This window comes from Myiozetetes cayanensis, unplaced genomic scaffold, assembly GCF_022539395.1.
Source record: "Myiozetetes cayanensis isolate MyiCay16 unplaced genomic scaffold, myiCay2020 scf29, whole genome shotgun sequence".
In the NCBI taxonomy this organism is placed as follows: Eukaryota; Metazoa; Chordata; class Aves; order Passeriformes; family Tyrannidae; genus Myiozetetes; species Myiozetetes cayanensis.
Window position 1 is genome coordinate 683,253 of NW_026087510.1, and position 16,917 is coordinate 700,169.

Here is a 16,917-nt window from a genome sequence, read left to right on the forward strand (position 1 = left end):
ACATCCTTCTCCTCCTCCGAGGGGGAATTCAGGGAGGTGCCGAGCTCTTCCCTGTGGATATTCCCATGAGGGCTTCGTTCCCGGGGTCGTTACTGCAGGAGGTGTTTATTTATTTTAGGGGGGTGAGTGCTGCCAGAGCCAGTTCCTTTCCCTGCAGAGATGCTTGAAATCCTTGAAAAAGTGAGGATCACTGCCTGGCTTGAAGCCAACGGTCGGATGTGGTTGAGCCCTGAGATGGAGTGAGGAAGGAGAGGATGTTACCCACCCTCCCAGTCCTCAATACAGAGGGAATCGCCCCCACACAGGGTGAGTTGCCCCAAAGAGCCGCTGCCAAGTTGGAAGCGTTGGACAGAGCACAAGGTGAGAATGTCAGCAAGGAGAGGTTGGTTCTCAGTGGGATCAAGTCAGGTCGATCCCCCAAAGCCTCCTCGCTCCCCAGATCCCACAATCCTGGCGGCCAGGCTGGATTTACGGGGGGAGGAGAGGGTGAGAAGGGATTAATTCTGCCCCCACCGCCGCCTCCTCCTCCGCTGGTGTCTAATCTCCGCTGGGGCTTCGAGGTCTGACCCTGCTCAGATTGAGGACCAGGATAACCCTGGCTGAGCCAGGGAGGATCCACCCTGGGGCTCCTGAAAACTAGGGAGTCAAAATTGCTGTTTTTCTGGTGTTTTATTTATTTTTCAGGATCAATATGTTTATCCAAAGGGTGGTGGCAGGATGAGGGTGAGGGATGCAGGATGGAATGCTCCGCCCTGCCAGTGTGGGAGTGATAGGATTGGGGGAGGCTTGGGGGTCCCTGTGCCCCTCCGGGTGGTGGGGTGTAACATTGGGGTGTCATGTTGCACCACGCCCCCTTTAACCCTAATATAATTAATAATAACCCATAGAATTAATTAATAGCGGCAAAGACGGTGGAGATGGGGTTGGACCCAGGGGAAGGGTGGGCTGGGGGCAGCGGTGGGGGGATTGTCACTGTCTGGGATGGGACACCCCCATGGGGTGGGTTGGGGATACACCCCGCCCTCTCGGCCAGGCACCTCCCCCACCTGCGGGCCCCGCCCCGCGGCCCTTCCCGGTCCCCCCCGGTCCCTCCCGATCCCCCCCCGGCACCTGCTGCGGCGGCGGCTCCGGCCATGGGCGCTCTGCGGCGGGCGGCGCTGGCGCTGGCGGCGCTGCTGGGTGAGCCCCGCGGGCACCGGGGGGCACCGGGCGGGACACGGCGGGGGCCGGGAGGGGCTTCCCGACAAGATGCGGGAGAAGCGGGGGACGCCGGGCAGGACGCGGGAGAGCTTTAGGGGCGCACCGGGCAGGACGCGGGGGTAGCGGGGATGCACCGGCCAAGACGCGGCACCCGGAGCGCAGCGGGAGGAGCCGGGGGGTGCCGGGGCTGCGCTCGGCGAGACGCGGGAGAAGCGGTGGCACCGCGCAGGACGCGGGGAAGCGCGGCAGGTACGGGGCAGGACCCGGTGGTACCGCCGGGGAGCACCCAGCAGGAGACAGGAGACGCGGGATGCACAGGGAAGGACAAGGGAGAGCTTTTGCGGGGTCACCGGGCAGGACCCGGGCGTACCGCGGGGGTCACCGGGGCAGGGCGTGGAGCAGCCGGGGGCATCCAGCAAGACGCACGGGAGCCCGGGACCACCGGATAGGACCCTGGAAAGCTTGAGAGTGGCATCGGACAGGACCTGGGGGTACTGCGGGGGAGTCACAGCACCCACCTATCCCTGTCAGTGACCCCACTCCCCTCACCCCAGCAGGCAGGTTGGCAGGTGGGGGACCCAATCTAGGGGTGTCCCGAGCGGGGAAAATCTGGGCCCCCCCCGGAAAAGCAACTTTTTACCTTGAAGCTGCCAAGTGGCACTTTCCAGCACCCCCAAACCCAAAGCCATGCAGGGACACCCCGGGGACTCCAATGTGTCGGAGCCGATAATTCCCCTGTGGCGTCGAGCTGGGAAAAATCCATTTGGTTTCCTTTTCCCTTGTTTACTGGTGCTCCACAGCCACCCCAGCTGGTTTTGAGGTGAGGGGTCTCAACCCTTCTCTGTTCACGGGGTTTTCCCTCCTTCCCCTCATTATTTTTCCCCCCCTATTTGCGTTTTTTTTTTTGAAACGCCACAGTTGCTCCAAAGGGAAATATCCTTTGGCATTCCCAACCAAGAGGCCTTTGGGGAAAGGAAACGGCCCCAAAAACAATGGCAGCAGCATTTCCTCCCAGCGGGATGCTGGGTGGGGGTCTTGGAGCCGCCACTTGTTCCTCCTTGCAGGTTTTTTCCCTGATAAAAATTAATTGAAAGGTGTTGGGACGAGGTGTGGGGGTCTCTTAGTCCTTAAATCCCACCAGGGTGTTCCTTTGCCACATCCCAAAGGGGTTTTTTGCATGGAGTCGTGATGGATTACACCAAAACAAGTCATGGCCAAGCCCTGGGATGCAACCTTGTGGGTATCTAGAGAGCAAAAATGCTGCAAAAAGTCACTTTTAAACCCAAAATGTGTGGGATTCTTTTAAATTCACTTTCAAACAATCCATCCTCGTCCTGTGGGATCTGCACAGGATCATGGTAGGGAAAAGCAAAATTAGGGGTGATGTTTGGCATTCCTGTCCTCATCCCAATCCCATCCAATCCTATCCCCAATTCCATTCCCAATCCCTTTCCCTTTCCAATCCCATCCCCAATTCCATACCCAGTCCTATCCCAAATCTCTTTCCCTATCCTATTCCACCCTCGATCCCATCCCCAATCCCTTTCCCTAACCCATTCCATCCCCAATCCCACCCCAGTCTCATCCCCGACCCATGCCAATCGCACCCCTATCCTATTCCTAATCCTATTCCATTCCCATTCCCATCCCATCCCCGCCTCCCTCTCCCACAACAGGGGTTGAAGTGCGTTTCCATCTATAGCAAAGTCACGTATGATTATTGTTTTATTTAATTTTTTTTCCCCAAATTTGGTCTCTCCGGAGGATACAGCTCCTCCTGCCACCCCCCCACCCCCGGGGTCGTGAGAAATGCCGCTGTGGATTTTCCCAACGGACACTGCTCCACAGCCAGGCATCTCCTATCTGCCCGTTTATAAATAGTTGGAGTTAAGGGAAGAAAAGGAAAAAAAATTCCCCAAAAATAATTGAGAAAAAAACAAAAAGGAAGGCGAGTGGCTGCATCGCAGGGCCGAGATGCTCCTTGACCTTTTTCCAAGCTTTTTTAGGGGTCCTTTTTCCGGCCAGATTCCCGCTGTGTATTTTAAATCCCGAGCTTGGTCTTTTGGGATTTAATTTGGGTCTGGGTTTCACATGACTCCAGCGCCTTAATCCTATCAACTGGGGTCATCAAACCCCAACCGCCTCCGGGGTTTAATTCCCTGTACAGTTAACGGCTCAGAGGCTTGGGGGGGCTGGGGGTGTTGCTTTTTTGAGGGGTTCAGGCTGCACTGTGAACTGGGAAACAACTTTTTTGGGGTGAAATGATGCGATTTTGGATGAGAACGGGGTGGTTGATATCAGCACGGGGATTAATATTGAGGTTGCAGGGATTTAAAGGTGATTTATTTTTTTTTTTTTTTTCCCCATAGGGAAAAAATTCAAAGGGAAATTTAAAGCGTGGGTTTTTTTCCTTTTAATAGGGAAAAATACTTCAAATGTTTGCAGTGATAACTTTAAAAATATTTATTCCATGGGTAAAAAAAAAAAAAACAAAAAAACAATCGAGTAAAGGTATTTTTAAAGGTAAATTTAAATTCATTTGGGTTTTCCATATGGAAAAAAAAATCCCAGCAGATGGGCTGGAGCGGAGGGAAGGCAGCCGGGCAGGTGTTTAGCTCAGGGCAGCTGGATAAAAATCCAGGTTTTTGAGCCCAGAGAGCAGGCAGGAGGTGCCCGGGCCCCCCCAAACACGTATGAGCGCCGCGAGCCGCTTAATTTTTTCGATCTGGTTAAAGCATTAGAGGATTTGGAGTGTCGAGGTGGCCAAAGCTGGGGCTATGCCAGAGGGTTCAGTCCCGTGCCTGCAGCTCCAGCCCCGGCTCTCCCGGCCCTCTTTGGAGTCACGTCTGTCTGGGCCGAGGAATTTGGGGTGAATGCGGCACAAAAAAAGACGGTCTGGGGGAGCGAGTGGCCTTCGGATCCAGCTCCACCCGCCCCTCCCCGAGTCACTGGAGGATCCTCAGTGCCCCTTGGCCCAGCATAGGGGCCAAAACTGCTCCTGATGCAGGGAGTGGGATGAAAAGCCTGGATTTTCCCAGGTGTTGGGGATGTACAGGAGTTTAGGAGTCATTTATCGATGGCATCTGCATAATTAATGAATTTCTTTATTAATATTATCATCATCATAATCACCTCTATTATCACTATTTTATTATCATTATTATAATTATAATAACTATTACTTAACAGCTATTATAAAAGAAATAAATACTATAATTATAACTATTATAACTAATATAATATAAAACTATAACTATTAGAACTATTTTTATTAAACTACAACCAAATTCATAATTATTCCACAAGGTGTGTATAACCTATCATCTCTTTTCCAATAGAAATCATGATATAATTGTTGGATATCATCTATTTTCTTCTGGATTGTCCCAGTTTAACAAAATTTAATCTCTAATAATGGACAGGCCAGGCTGAAAACACCTGGATTTTCCCAGCTGTTGGGAATGCAGGCAGGTTTAGAGGCTGTGGCATCATTTAGTGATTCCACCTGCATAATTAACGAACTATGTAACTGTTCATAATTATTAATAGAATTATTATTTTATCATTATTATCACTGTTATAATTATTATTATGATTTATAATTGTTGTAATCACTGTTATAATTATTATAATCACTATTGCAATTACTATTATCATTATAATTATCACTATTATCATTAATAATATCACTTTTATCGTTATTATAACCTTTCTAATTATTATTCTCACTTTGATCATTACTCTCATTATTCTGAGCACCATTATAACTCTCACATCACCACTATTATCCCTATTCTCACTAAAATCTACCTATATTTATAATTGCTATAAATTATATGTTCTCAATGATCTATTTTATTCTGGAAATTCCAATTTAATGAGTCGCCATCCCGTATTTCCTTCCACACTCTCTAAATTTAATACCATTATCTGTGTAGTTACATATTAATACACTATAATTAACATTATTTTTCCATGCTGTCTATTGGATTCGATACCACAGCTTGATGTAATTAATAATACTAATAATATATTGATGATTTGGGACCCGCAGGTGCCTCTGGGATCCCCCCCACCCCCTCCAGGACTTAAGGGTTTATGTTCTTAGCCCGGGTTGAGCTATTTTTACGCATCCTCGCCAGACCAGGCCTGATTTCTCCCGGTTTTTCACCAGAGAAAGGGAAATTTAATTTTTTTTTTTTTTTTTTAATTCCTGAGAAGACTTATCAGCCGGAGCAGAGTTTCCTGCCCGGAGCTGGAAGGCTCCGTCAGGAAACGGCGCCGATGCCTTGCCGGGAGTGGGGGATGAACGGATGCGGGAGGAGGCTAAAAATACCCCACAGTGCCTTGTTTTCCTCTTCCCACCCTGGAAAAATCCAATTACAACCTCTGAGCTCTCAGGGAAAAGTGCGAGGCCGTCTGCGGAGGCTCCCGAAATCCTTCCAGCACAGGGGTTTTCCCTCCAAAGCCAGGATTTGGGATGATGGGGTAGCATCATCCTTTCCGCCCTGCGTCCCAATCCAGAGTGTCCCCGGGGCTCTGGCAGGAGCGGGGCCAGCCGGGGACACAGATCGATGGGCGGGATGCAGGGATGGAGCCGCCGGGATGCGGGGCCTCGATGTTCCCCCGGGAAAAACAAACCAGCCCCGGCACAAACTCGGCCTCCCTGAGCCGATTAATTTTCTGGCTGAGCCTCCCAAGCAAAGCTGGGGAATAATCTCAAGCATCTCTCTCTGGTCCGTGGTACCCACTGATATCCCATCACCTCCACCCAGTGGAGCTTGGGGGATGCTGGGGTGCAGGGGACACAGGGATGGGGGGATTGGGATGGGATATTTGGGATAGAATGGGATGGGGGTGAGGGGAGGCCACCCATGAACTATCCCAGTTTAGCATTGGCAGCAAAAAGGAGGGTGCTGGGGAAGGCTCGTGGAGTGCATATGCCCCCCCCCCCCCAAATAAATCCCATGGGATCTGGTGCAGCATCGTGGGAGGGTTGGGGATACCCCAGTACTGAGGTAAAGGGGGTGTCTGGCTGCTGGAGGAGGGGGGATTTGTGCCGGAGATTTTCCCTTCCTGGGCGGCAGGGGAAGCGGGATGGGAGGGAACAGCATTGTCCTGCATCCTCTGGAGCAACCGGAAAGCCCTTCCCATGCCGGGGAAGGAGGCAAAACGTCCTCCTGGCCCAGCTTCCTGGTGATAACCTGAGACTGTCGGGTTTCCCGTTGGGAGTGAGGAGGCTTTCCCACAGTCGGTGAGGTTCTATGGAGAAGTGGCACCTGGGGTTGAGTCACATCCCGGTTTCTTCCCTCTCCCACGGGCAGGTGTCTCCTCAGCCGTGCTGGAGGTGCACGTGGGGACGGGCTCGGTGTTTGCCGTGGAGGGGCAGCAGGCGGTGCTGCCTGTCTGGTACACCAGCCACTCCCAGAAGAAACCCTACATCACCTGGCTGCTGGACAAGGAGAATACTGGACCCTTCCAGGTGAGAGGGGCGAGGGGCTGGGGGGTGGGGATAGAGGGGGACAAGCTGGGAGGTGGCTGTGGGGGGGGTCCTCGTGGTGTTCGTGATACGGTGGTGCCCATGATGGGGGAATGCTCATGGTGCCCACCATGGAGTGGTGGTCGCAGTGCCCACGCTAGGAGGATGCCTGTGATGGGGAGGTGACTGTGATGGGGGAATGCTCGTGGTGCCCACCATGGGATGGTGCCCACGATGGAGGGAACTTCATGGTGCCCACGATGGGGAGATGCCCACAGTGAGGGGATGCTCATGGGGGGGGGGTTGTGTGGTTCCCACAGTGATGCCCATGGTGAGGAGTTCATGTTGCCCATGATGAAGCAGGGGCCATGATGGGGTGAAACTCACAGGGCCCCCCATGGGGCAGTGCCCTTGATGGGGTGTGCTCATGATGATGTTTAGATGCCCACAATGAGGTCATGGCCACAGTGCCTGCAGCAGGGAGGTGCTTGTGGTGTCCACAGCAGGAAATACCGTCTGGGGGAGATGACCATGGTCCTCATGACCTCATGAGATGCCCAGGATAGGGAGGGGATCACTGGGCCCATGAAGGGAGATGCCTACACTGGAGGCATGACCAGGATACCTGCAACAGGGAGGTGCTTGTCATGCCCGTGATGGGAAGATGCCTTTGGAGGATGTTCATAGTGCCCACAACAATGGGGAAATGACCACAATGGGGGGGATACTTGTGGTGCCCACGAGGGGGAGGTGCCCATGATGGGGGGGATGGTTTTGGTGCCCATGGTGGGGAGATGTTCCCATGTTCCACAAGTTCCCATGTTCAGGATGCTCAGAGCAGGTGAGGCTGGAGGGGGTTCCTGCAGCAGCTGCTACTCCACAGAATTTGGGATTTGTGGGACTTTTCTCTGCTTCTTCGCCTTCTACGGAGGCCAAGGGGACCAAGGGGGTGTTCTACCCCGTGCAGATCCTGACGTACCTGGACGGCGTGGTGAAGGTGGAGGAGACAGAGCTGAAGCCCCGCGTGGGGTTCCTGTACTCAGTCCTCACCCACAACGTCTCAGTGTTCATCAACGCCACCCGGGAGCGCGACTCGGGGCAGTACATCTGCACCGTCAACGTCGTGGATGACGCCACCCCCATGGGCAGGAACGTCGGGGTCATCAACCTCACCGTCCTGGGTAAGGCTCCGCCGGACGCCGCGGCTCCCCGGGGCCTCCCCGTGGCGTCCCCCGGGACTAACGCGTGTGCCCGCAGTGCCGCCGGCCGTCCCCGCCTGCCAACTGCACGGCAACCCCACCGTGGGCGCCAACGTGACCTTGAGCTGCTCCTCCAGGAAGGGGAAGCCCTCGCCCACGTACCAGTGGGAGCGCACGGACCCCACCCCGCAGGTCTTCTTCCCCCCCGCCCAGGGTAAGGTGGCACCTGAGGAGGGGACCGGGGGAGCGGATGGGCTGGAATATCCCCTGAAGCTTCGGCTGGGGGGGATTCTTTGGCTTCATCCCTTCAACCCTGCCCACTCCCTACACGAGGAGCAGGGGGTGATGGGGGGACTGTGGGGCAGAACCCTAATTTTCTGCCCGCAGACCTGACCAGGGGCACCCTCAGGCTGACCAACCTCTCCCTGGAAATGTCGGGTCTCTACGTCTGCACAGCCAAAAACTGGGCGGGTTTTGAGAAGTGCAGCATTGTCCTGGAGGTGCAGTCAAGTGAGTACGTGTCCGCAGGGTCGGGGAGAGGGGGACACGGTCCCCACGAGGTCCCCGTGGGGTTCCTGCGTGATTAAGGTAGCTCTCTGTGTCTCTGGCAGCGAGCACCAAAGCAGTCATCGCCGGCGCCGTGCTGGGCTCCCTGGGCGCCCTCGCCACCATCATCTTCTTTGCCCAGCGGGTTGTTGGCTACAGGAGGAAGAAACGTGACAGCCAGGAGGAGGGAGCCAACGAGATCAAGTGAGGCTCCTCTCGTGTGGGAGGTTCCAATCGCCCTCGCTGGGTTTCAGCGTTGATGGGGGAGGAGGAGGTTTCCACCTCGGGCCGGTCTTTTCTAAATTTCAGAATCAACAGTGGGGAGGGAGTTATTGGTCCCTGGCCGGTCATCATTAGGTTTCAGAGCTAACGAGGGCATTTTCCACCTCTGTTTTCCCCCCATTCCCTTTTGTACCCCCGTTTGGGGGTCCAGGAACTCTACTCAACCCGGGGGGCCCCGTTGCTCGGGGAAGGGATGCCAGGGCCGGGAATGCCGGCGTTCCCGGTGCCAATCTCTCTGACAGTCTCCCCTTTCGGCAGGGAGGACGCCGTGGCGCCCAAAACCCCGTCGTGGCCGAGGAGCCCTGCTTCGGACACCATCTCCAAAACCAGCACGCTGTCCTCCATTGCCGGCCCCCGGGACAAACCCTACGCAGCCAGACCCCCCTCTGACACCACCTCTATCCTCACGGCCACCGGCAGCTACCGGGGACCCCCGCACCGGGGAGGGGGCCGCCCCCCCAACCCCCCACCCCCGCCATTAACGGGACCTCCCGGCGCCACCAGGACCCGGCCGCCCCCCCGGGGCCGTTGCCCCCCTCCAGCCTGGCCCGGGCGGGCGCCGTCCCGGTGATGGTGCCGGCGCAGAGCCGGGCCGGCTCCTTGGTGTGAGCACCTCCCCTCGAAAAAACAGGGGTGCCCAGAGCCAGCCCACCGCCCCCCCAACCCCACCCCCCGTTTTCTGGGGTGATTCTGTCCCTTTTCGGGTTCCTTTTCTTTTTAACAGATGCCTCGAGCAGCTGGACTTGTCATGGGGGTGTTTAATGGGTGCAGGGGCTCCCTGGGTTTGGGGGGCTGAGTCTCCCCATAAATATCACCCCCCAAACCAGCCCCAGCCCTGCCCCGGCAAGGGGGGGAGGGACCCTTCTTATTTTTTTTATATATCTATATATCAGTTGAAAGGAGGATTTTTCATAAAAGAGCATTAAAAGTGGGGGGCGGGGGGCGATGGGCGGTGGGGGGGGACACACACACTTTTTTTAGGGGTTTTCTGATTAAAAGCTGCTGCGCTGCCCAGCGCCAGAGCTTTGGGTGAGTTTGTGGGGATTTCGGGTTTTGGGGGAGGTCCCACAGCCTTCTGGGTGATGTCACAGGGCAGGGTGACGTCACAGCACCGGCCAAGGTCCTTGGGGTGAGGTGACACCGTGGTGCACGTGTGTTTTCACACCCTGTGACCTGTCACCGTGATGTCACCACAGCTGTGTGACATCACAGCTTCCAGTCAGGCCTGTTTGATGCCATACAGACATGTCACATGTCCATCAGCGATGGACAGGCCTGAGTGATGTCACACCGATCATCAGACAGCCAGCAGTGACGTGACACACCCCTGTAGAGTGTCACACATCCCACAGTGACATCACACACACCTCTATGGTGTCACACATCCCACAGTGATGTCACACACACTTCTATGGTGTCACACATCCCACAGTGACATCACTCACCCCTGTATGGTGTCACACATCCCACAGTGACATCACACACACCTCTATGGTGTCACACATCCCACAGTGATGTCACACACACTTCTATGGTGTCACACATCCCACAGTGACATCACTCACCCCTGTATGGTGTCACACATCTGGCAGTGACATCACCACCCACCTTGGGGCGGGAGCACCCCACGAGTCTTCTCCCACCCCCCAGTGATGTCACACCACAGCCGTGCAGCTGTGTGATGTCACACGTGCCGTCACACGCCTGGCAGTGATGTTACACGTGCCCGCACGATGTCACACACGCACCTGTGACATCACTGCTGGGCACCACCCGGCCCGTGCCCCTCCCAGCTGTGCCCGCGGTGACCTCACCCCTCTGCCGGGGACATTGAGCGGATCACGGACAGCCCGGGGCTCTGGCAGGGGCGTTTATTGGGCTGGGGGGTCTCCGGGTGGGGCGGGGCAGCCGGGGTGGGGGCAGGGCCCGGCTGCTGCGGGGCTCCGGGGTCGCATGCGGGGGCGATGGGGCAAAGCGGGGCTCCTGGGCCTCGGCGGGTGGCGGCGGGGGGCTGGTGGCCAGGGGGTCCGGGGAGCGGCTGGTGGCCCCTGCAATAAGGAGAGAGCAGTCAGCCTGGGCCTGGCCCTGCCTGCACCCTGAGCCCTGCCTGCATCCTGTGCCCTGCCTGCACCCTGCCTGTACCCTACACCCTGAGCCCTGCCTGCACCCTGAGCCCTGCCTGCACCCTGCCTGTACCCTACACCCTGCCTGCTCTCGGCCGGTGCCTTGCCTGCACCTTGCCCACACCCTCCCTGCACCCTGTGCCCTGCACCTGCACCCTGCCTGCACCCTGAGCCCTGAGCCCTGCCTGCACTCTGCCCACGCTCCGCTCCTGCAGCCTGTACCCTCTCTGTGCCCTCCCCCTGCCCACACCCTCTCCATGCCCTACTTGCAGCCCACCCACACCCTGCCTGCACTCTTGTCCTGCCTCCACTGCTGCCTGCACCCTGCCCTCACCCAGCCTGGGAGCATGGGGGCACCCCCAGCACACACTTCCCTGGGCAGAGCACCCCGGCAGAGGGGGGAGAGCCTGTCCCCCCTGCTGCCAGCCTGCTCAGCCCCCTAACAAGGCAGCCCTGAGGAACCTCCGGGCCCTAAGGACCTGCACAGCACCTGCACTTGGCAGCTGCTTCCCAACTGCAGCCCCAGGGCATCTTCACTGCACCCCCAGGACATCCTCACTGAATCCTCACTGCAGTCCCATTGAATTCCCACTGCATCCTCAGTTCATTCCCATCACACTCTCGCTGAATCCCTGTTGCATCCTCAGTTCTTTCCCACTGCATTCCCACCACATCCCCATTGCTTCCACACTGCATTCCCACCACATCCCCATTGCTTCCACACTGCATTCCCACTGCATTCCCACCACATCCCCATTGCTTCCCCATCACATGCCTGCTGAGTCCTCACTGTGTTTCCCCTATCCCCACTGGATCTTCACTAAATCCCCCCTGCATCCTCAGTTTGTTCCCACCACAGCCCCACTGAATTCCCACTCATCAGCACATCCCACTGCATCTCACTGAATCTCCAGCGAGTTCCCACTGCATCCTCACTGCATCCCCATTGCCACTGCACTACATCCCAGTTCAGTTCCCATAGCATCTTCAGTTTATCCCCTCTGCATCCAAATTCCATCCCCACTCCATCCTCAGTTCATCCCCATTGCATCCCAGCTGCATTCCAGTTGCATCCCCACTCCATCCTCAGTTCATCCCCATTGCATCCCAGCTGCATTCCAGTTGCATCCCCACTACAGCCTCAGTTCATTCCCATTGCTGCCCCGTTGCATCCTTGTCGAATCCCCACTATTTCCCCACTGCATCCTCAGTTCCTTCACCACATCACCACTGCATCCCCCTCGCATCCCCACTTCATCCTCACTGCATCCCAGTCCCATCCCAGCTCTGCATCCCCCCCAGCCCCGCCGCACACACGTGGCCCAGCCAGCATCACGCCCTCCCCGCCGCTAACCCCAAACCAGCGTTCCCGCATCCGGGGCCATTCCGCGCTCCCGGTGCCGGCTCTGCACAGGGCACGGCCAGGGCACGGAGCAGCCGCCCCCCGGGCTCCGATGCCACGCGGCCTCGGCACCGTGGGCGCTTTTTAAATTTACCTTTTCCTGCCAGGAGACTGTGACACAGGCTTTTAAAAATAGCATGTGCTGAGGCGAGGCGCTCGGGGTGGTGTTGCTAAGGGAGAGATTCAATCCAAATCTAGGGCTGCGCCTTCCCATCCTACTTCCCAGCCTTCCCAACTACTACGGCGCGCGCCCAAAAATTAGGGCAAGGCAGGGGCTGCCTGCCCGCGTGCTTCCATCTCCTGGGAGGAAAAACCCCTTCTTCATCCCAAATCAGCATGGGGAAGGATGCTCCATCCCAAATCTGAGCAGGGAAGGATGCTCCATCCCAAATCAACACAGGAAAGGATGCTCAGAGCAGCATCCTGGGACAAGGGGCCCGGTTTTGGGGGGAGGAGGCGGGTTTGGGGTATACCTAGTCGCCGTTGCGGAGGTCGCCGCCGCGGGTGCTGTTGGCGCACTCGGCGTCCTTGGTTTTCCGATCGATTTCGCCCCCTTTGATCTTCTTGCGGGTCATATGGCCACGGAAACTAGCCTGGATCTTGGCGGCCGCCGCGTTGGCATCGGGATCGTCCAAAGGGATGTCCAGGATGTCCTCGTCCAGCTTCGTGCAGGCTCCCTCCTGGCGGTGGCAAGGCGAGGGTTACAGCTGGTGGGACCTCTAACGGGGCACCCCCCTCCCCAAAGGGATCCATTCCAGAAGGTCCTCAATTAGCCCCTGTGCTAAAAATTGGGGGGGGGTGTTTTCCTAAAAATTAGGTCTATTTGTTAAAAATGGGGGTCCCTTTGCTAAAAACGAGGGGGTTTGCTAAAAATCGGGGTCCCTTGCAGGAGCCTTGCGGGATTTGCAACCGAAGGTGCAGCAGGGGAATTTGCTTCACCCCCCGCCCATCCCTAAATCCCACCCTGGGCCACCCAGCTGCAAGAAGCCAGAGCCCAGCTGGGTGAATCCTGATTCCTGAGGGTTGTGACACGGGGAGAGGAGCATCCATTGCAGCAGAGGATGGGTCCTGGGGGGAGTTTTTGCAGGGTGAGGGGGCCACACTACACAAGCCAAGCCGGTCGTGCCTCAGTTCCCCCTTCCCTCGCAACCTGTGGCATCTTCCCACATCCTTCCTCGGGGCTTTGGTTGAAAACACCGGGAAATTTGGGAAGGGAGCGATGCTGGAGGGGACGAAAAGCTCCCTCAAGGATAAATCACTACAGCCAGTCCCCTCCTGCCACATCCCACCGGAGCAGTTGGACTCAGCATGGAGATCAAAGGGGAAAAAAAAAAACACGGGAAAAAGAAATGAGATGGAAATGAGACAACGGTGGATGCAGGGGAGGGAGTGAAGCTTTTGTGTCTCCTCAGAGGGGCTCAACAGTACTTAAAGGAGTTTTTTTTTGGGGGGGGGGTGTATTTGGAAGCTGTAGATTTTGGGAGGGGGGATGATGTTCATCCTGCCAGAGAGTGGCCACAGCTCCACGAAGTTGCTCAGGTTGTTTTACCATTGCCAAAGGTGAGGGGAGCAAAGGAGCAGCAGCTCGAGTGACGGCTCCAAGGTGGAAGTGATATGTCCAGGGTGGAAATGTTATAGCCAGAGGAGAAATCCTATAGCCAGGGGAGAAATCCTATAGCCAGGGAAGGGAAATCCTATATCTAAGAAAGAAATCTTCTATTCATGAGAGAAATCCTATATACAGGGGGGAGGAGGGGGAACCTATATCAAGGGGAGAAATCCTATATCCAGGGGAGAAATCCTATATCTAGAGGGAGGAAATCCTATATCCAGGGAAGAAATCCTATATACAGGTGGGAGAAACCTATATCCAGGGAAGAAATACTATATACGGGGGAGGGAATCCTACAGTCAGGGGAGAAAACCTATATAGAGCGAAAAATATCCTATATCCATGGGAGAAATCCTATATCCAAGGGTGAGATCCTATATTCAGAGAGAGGAAATGCAGCATGCATGGGAGAAATACCATAAACAGATGGAGGAAATCTATATATGCAGGGACATTTCTTATACCCAGGGGAGAGATCCCATATTCAGGGGAGAGATCCTACATACAGGTGGTGAAAACCTATATCCAGGTTGAGAAATCCTATATATAGGTGGAAGAGATATATATTCAGGAGAAACAACAGCCATATCCAAGGGAGACATCCTATATTCAGGGGAGTAAAAAAAACATATCCAGGGGGACATATCCTAAATCCACAGGAGAAATCCTATGTCTAGTTAAAGGAATCTTTTATATAGGTGGGAGAACTCTATATCCAGGGCAGAAATCCCATATTCACGGGGACAAATACCATATCCATGGGATAAAAACCTCTACGTAGGGGATAAAAACTTGTACCTAGGGGGAAAATCCTATATTCAGAGAGAGAAATCCTATATATGAGGGGAAAAATCCTATATGTAGGGGAGAAATCCCACATCCAGAGAGGAGAAATCCTATACCCAGGATGGGCTTTGCCTCTTTGGAGGTACCCAGGAGGAGAGATGGGGGCTTTTCCTTGTGCTGCCACCTGAGCAGGAGGAGGAAAAAGAGGGGGGAAAGTGTGGAAAGGAAAAAAAAAAAAAAAGAGGAAAACGGGGAAGAAAGGGGGCGAGGGGCAGGGAAAGTCAGGGGAAACATGGAGAAAGGGGGAAAAGGATGTGGGTTTGTGCCGATCAGCTCCCGGAGCCGGTCGGCAGCAAGGGGAGCTCACCCTCTGGTGAGGAGCGAGGGGTGCAGCTCCAGTTAATCCCTTTATCCACACGCAACCCCCGATCCCAACTGGACAGTAATTTAGAGGGTAGAGGAGGGGGAAGAAAAAGCTAAAAAAAAAAGCTGGATTTGGGGACGGGGGTGATTTTCCCGAGCGGGCTGTGGGATGCAGGGTGCTGACCGTGCTGTGGCCCCGGTGGGATGGACGCTGAACTGGTGCGAAGCAGGAGGGGGTTTGGGGTGGGGGGCTGGGGGGAGATGGACCTGGGGGCTGCAGCAGCGCCGGGGTGGGGGGAACGTGGAGCTGGTTGAGCTCTTGGGTGCAGCACCCATCGCACCCCCGCCCCACCACTCCCAAACCCCCTCGGCCGCCCCCGGACCGCAACATTGATAACGGATTAAAGGCGAAAAAGCGGGTGCTGAGTGGGGGGGGAGAGGGGGAAGGGGGAACCTACATTGCAGCAGTCCATGGCGGAGGACGGGTGGGCGGCCAGCGGCGGGCGAGGGGCTCCGGCAGGATCTCGGTTCCCCGGCAGCTCTCCCGGCGCAGGTGGCAAGTTGAGCGGAGCCGCTTGCCTACGTAATGCGCTTTCCTCCGGGCGAGCCTATCAGCCCGACACCCCTGCCAGGCTTTTGGGGGGGAAAAGGAGGGGGGTGTCTTTTTTTTTTTTTTTTTCCCTCCCTTTCTCCTCTTTTTTTTTTTTTTTTTTTTTCCCTCCTCCAATTTTATTTCGCAGCCTCCAACTCCCTCCTAACACTTAAAGGAGCCGGCAGCCTCGGAGTTTCGTGGAACACAACATCACATGCGGAGGATGAGAGCCAAGATCTGACGGGGCTCACCCTCGGCGTGGAGGGTTGTTTTGGGGATTTTTTGGGGGGGGAGGTGGGGAGACAAAGCTGCAGCAAATGGGGGCTACTGGTGCATTTTCAGGGGGGGACATTTGGCCCGCAGTGACGCTGGAGGGAGGTTTTCCCCCCACCCCGGGTTCATTTGCACAGGGGGAAAATCGTTCTTGACCTACTTAGGACTTGGTCCCAAAGAAGAGTGTGGATGAGGATCGCAAGGAGGAAATGGTGAGAAGGGTGGGCATGGTGGGACACCAAGTCCCAGTGAGCACACCCCTAAGCCCAGGGGTGTTGTGCCCAACTCCAGGCTCCACACAGAGGAGTGGGCTCCGCTGTTGGGGTCTGGGGTCCCTTCCCCACTCACAGGAGTATCCAACCCCCCACATTTAGGGTGCTCTCCAACCAGACCTGCACCCCCAGCTGCCTTCCCGGCCCTTGGTGCTGCCTGCAGACCCTGCTTCCACCCTCGGACCACGCCGAGGTGCTGGGACTGACAGGGTGAGTCGGGGCACCCCAGGAAGGAGGAGGGACCTCCAGGGCAATGCGGGGGGCTGCAGCCTACAGCCCCCCCATCGCCCGCCTCGCTCTCCTCTAATCCGGGTTTGGGAGTTGCTAAGCAACTGCATAAGTCGCCCGTGGGCTCAGCGCCGATGCCGCTCCGGCCAGCCCCCAAAACACAGTGTGGCCCCCCCAGACAGGCACCAGCACCCCCGGCCCACCTGTACAGCCCAGCCCCACCGGAGCTCCCTGGGTGGGTTTGCTCACCCTGGGGTCGTTGTTCTTGGGGGCCTGGTGGCACTGACCTTCCTCTTTGCCGCCATCATCATCATCACTGTCCCACTGACATCACTGTCACTGCTCCTGCCACTGTCCCCACTGCTGCCACCAGTCCTGTCCCCATCCCTGACCTCACCCCCATCACCTCCATCACCTTCTCCATCCCCACCACTTTCCTGTCACCATCTCAATTGCCATCCCAGTCATGATCCCCATCCCCATTCCTATCCCCTCCCCTGTCCCCATTCCCATTCTTGTCACCATCCCCATTCTTGTCCACTTCATTATTCGTGTCCCCA

General features: G+C 56.1%; 2 protein-coding genes across 4 annotated transcripts; one reads left to right on the forward strand and one right to left on the reverse strand.

Annotated features, from left to right (window-relative positions):
- The first annotated feature begins 1,074 nt into the window (after positions 1-1,074).
- Positions 1,075-9,396, forward strand: LOC126644012 (endothelial cell-selective adhesion molecule-like). The gene is given in 8 exon segments (XM_050322837.1): positions 1,075-1,179; positions 6,525-6,682; positions 7,647-7,860; positions 7,937-8,092; positions 8,266-8,388; positions 8,490-8,628; positions 8,965-9,179; positions 9,182-9,396. Coding segments are annotated over 8 exon segments (1,185 nt in total). The 5' UTR covers positions 1,075-1,133; the 3' UTR covers positions 9,316-9,396.
- A 48-nt stretch (positions 9,397-9,444) lies between these two features.
- Positions 9,445-15,618, reverse strand: NRGN (neurogranin). 3 transcript variants are annotated; one of them, XR_007629837.1, is made up of 4 exons: positions 15,451-15,618; positions 12,705-12,911; positions 10,194-10,754; positions 9,445-10,073 (listed from the first exon to the last, which is right to left on the reverse strand). XR_007629837.1 is itself a non-coding variant. In XM_050322842.1 (3 exons), exons 1-2 carry the CDS (start codon positions 15,463-15,465, stop codon positions 12,705-12,707), a joined length of 222 nt encoding a protein of 73 aa, XP_050178799.1. In that variant the 5' UTR covers positions 15,466-15,618; the 3' UTR covers positions 9,445-10,754. The 3 variants fall into 3 exon arrangements, 1 of the variants encoding a protein (XP_050178799.1); XR_007629836.1 differs by having other exon boundaries at positions 9,445-10,153; XM_050322842.1 differs by having other exon boundaries at positions 9,445-10,754.
- Positions 15,619-16,917: the final 1,299 nt, after the last annotated feature.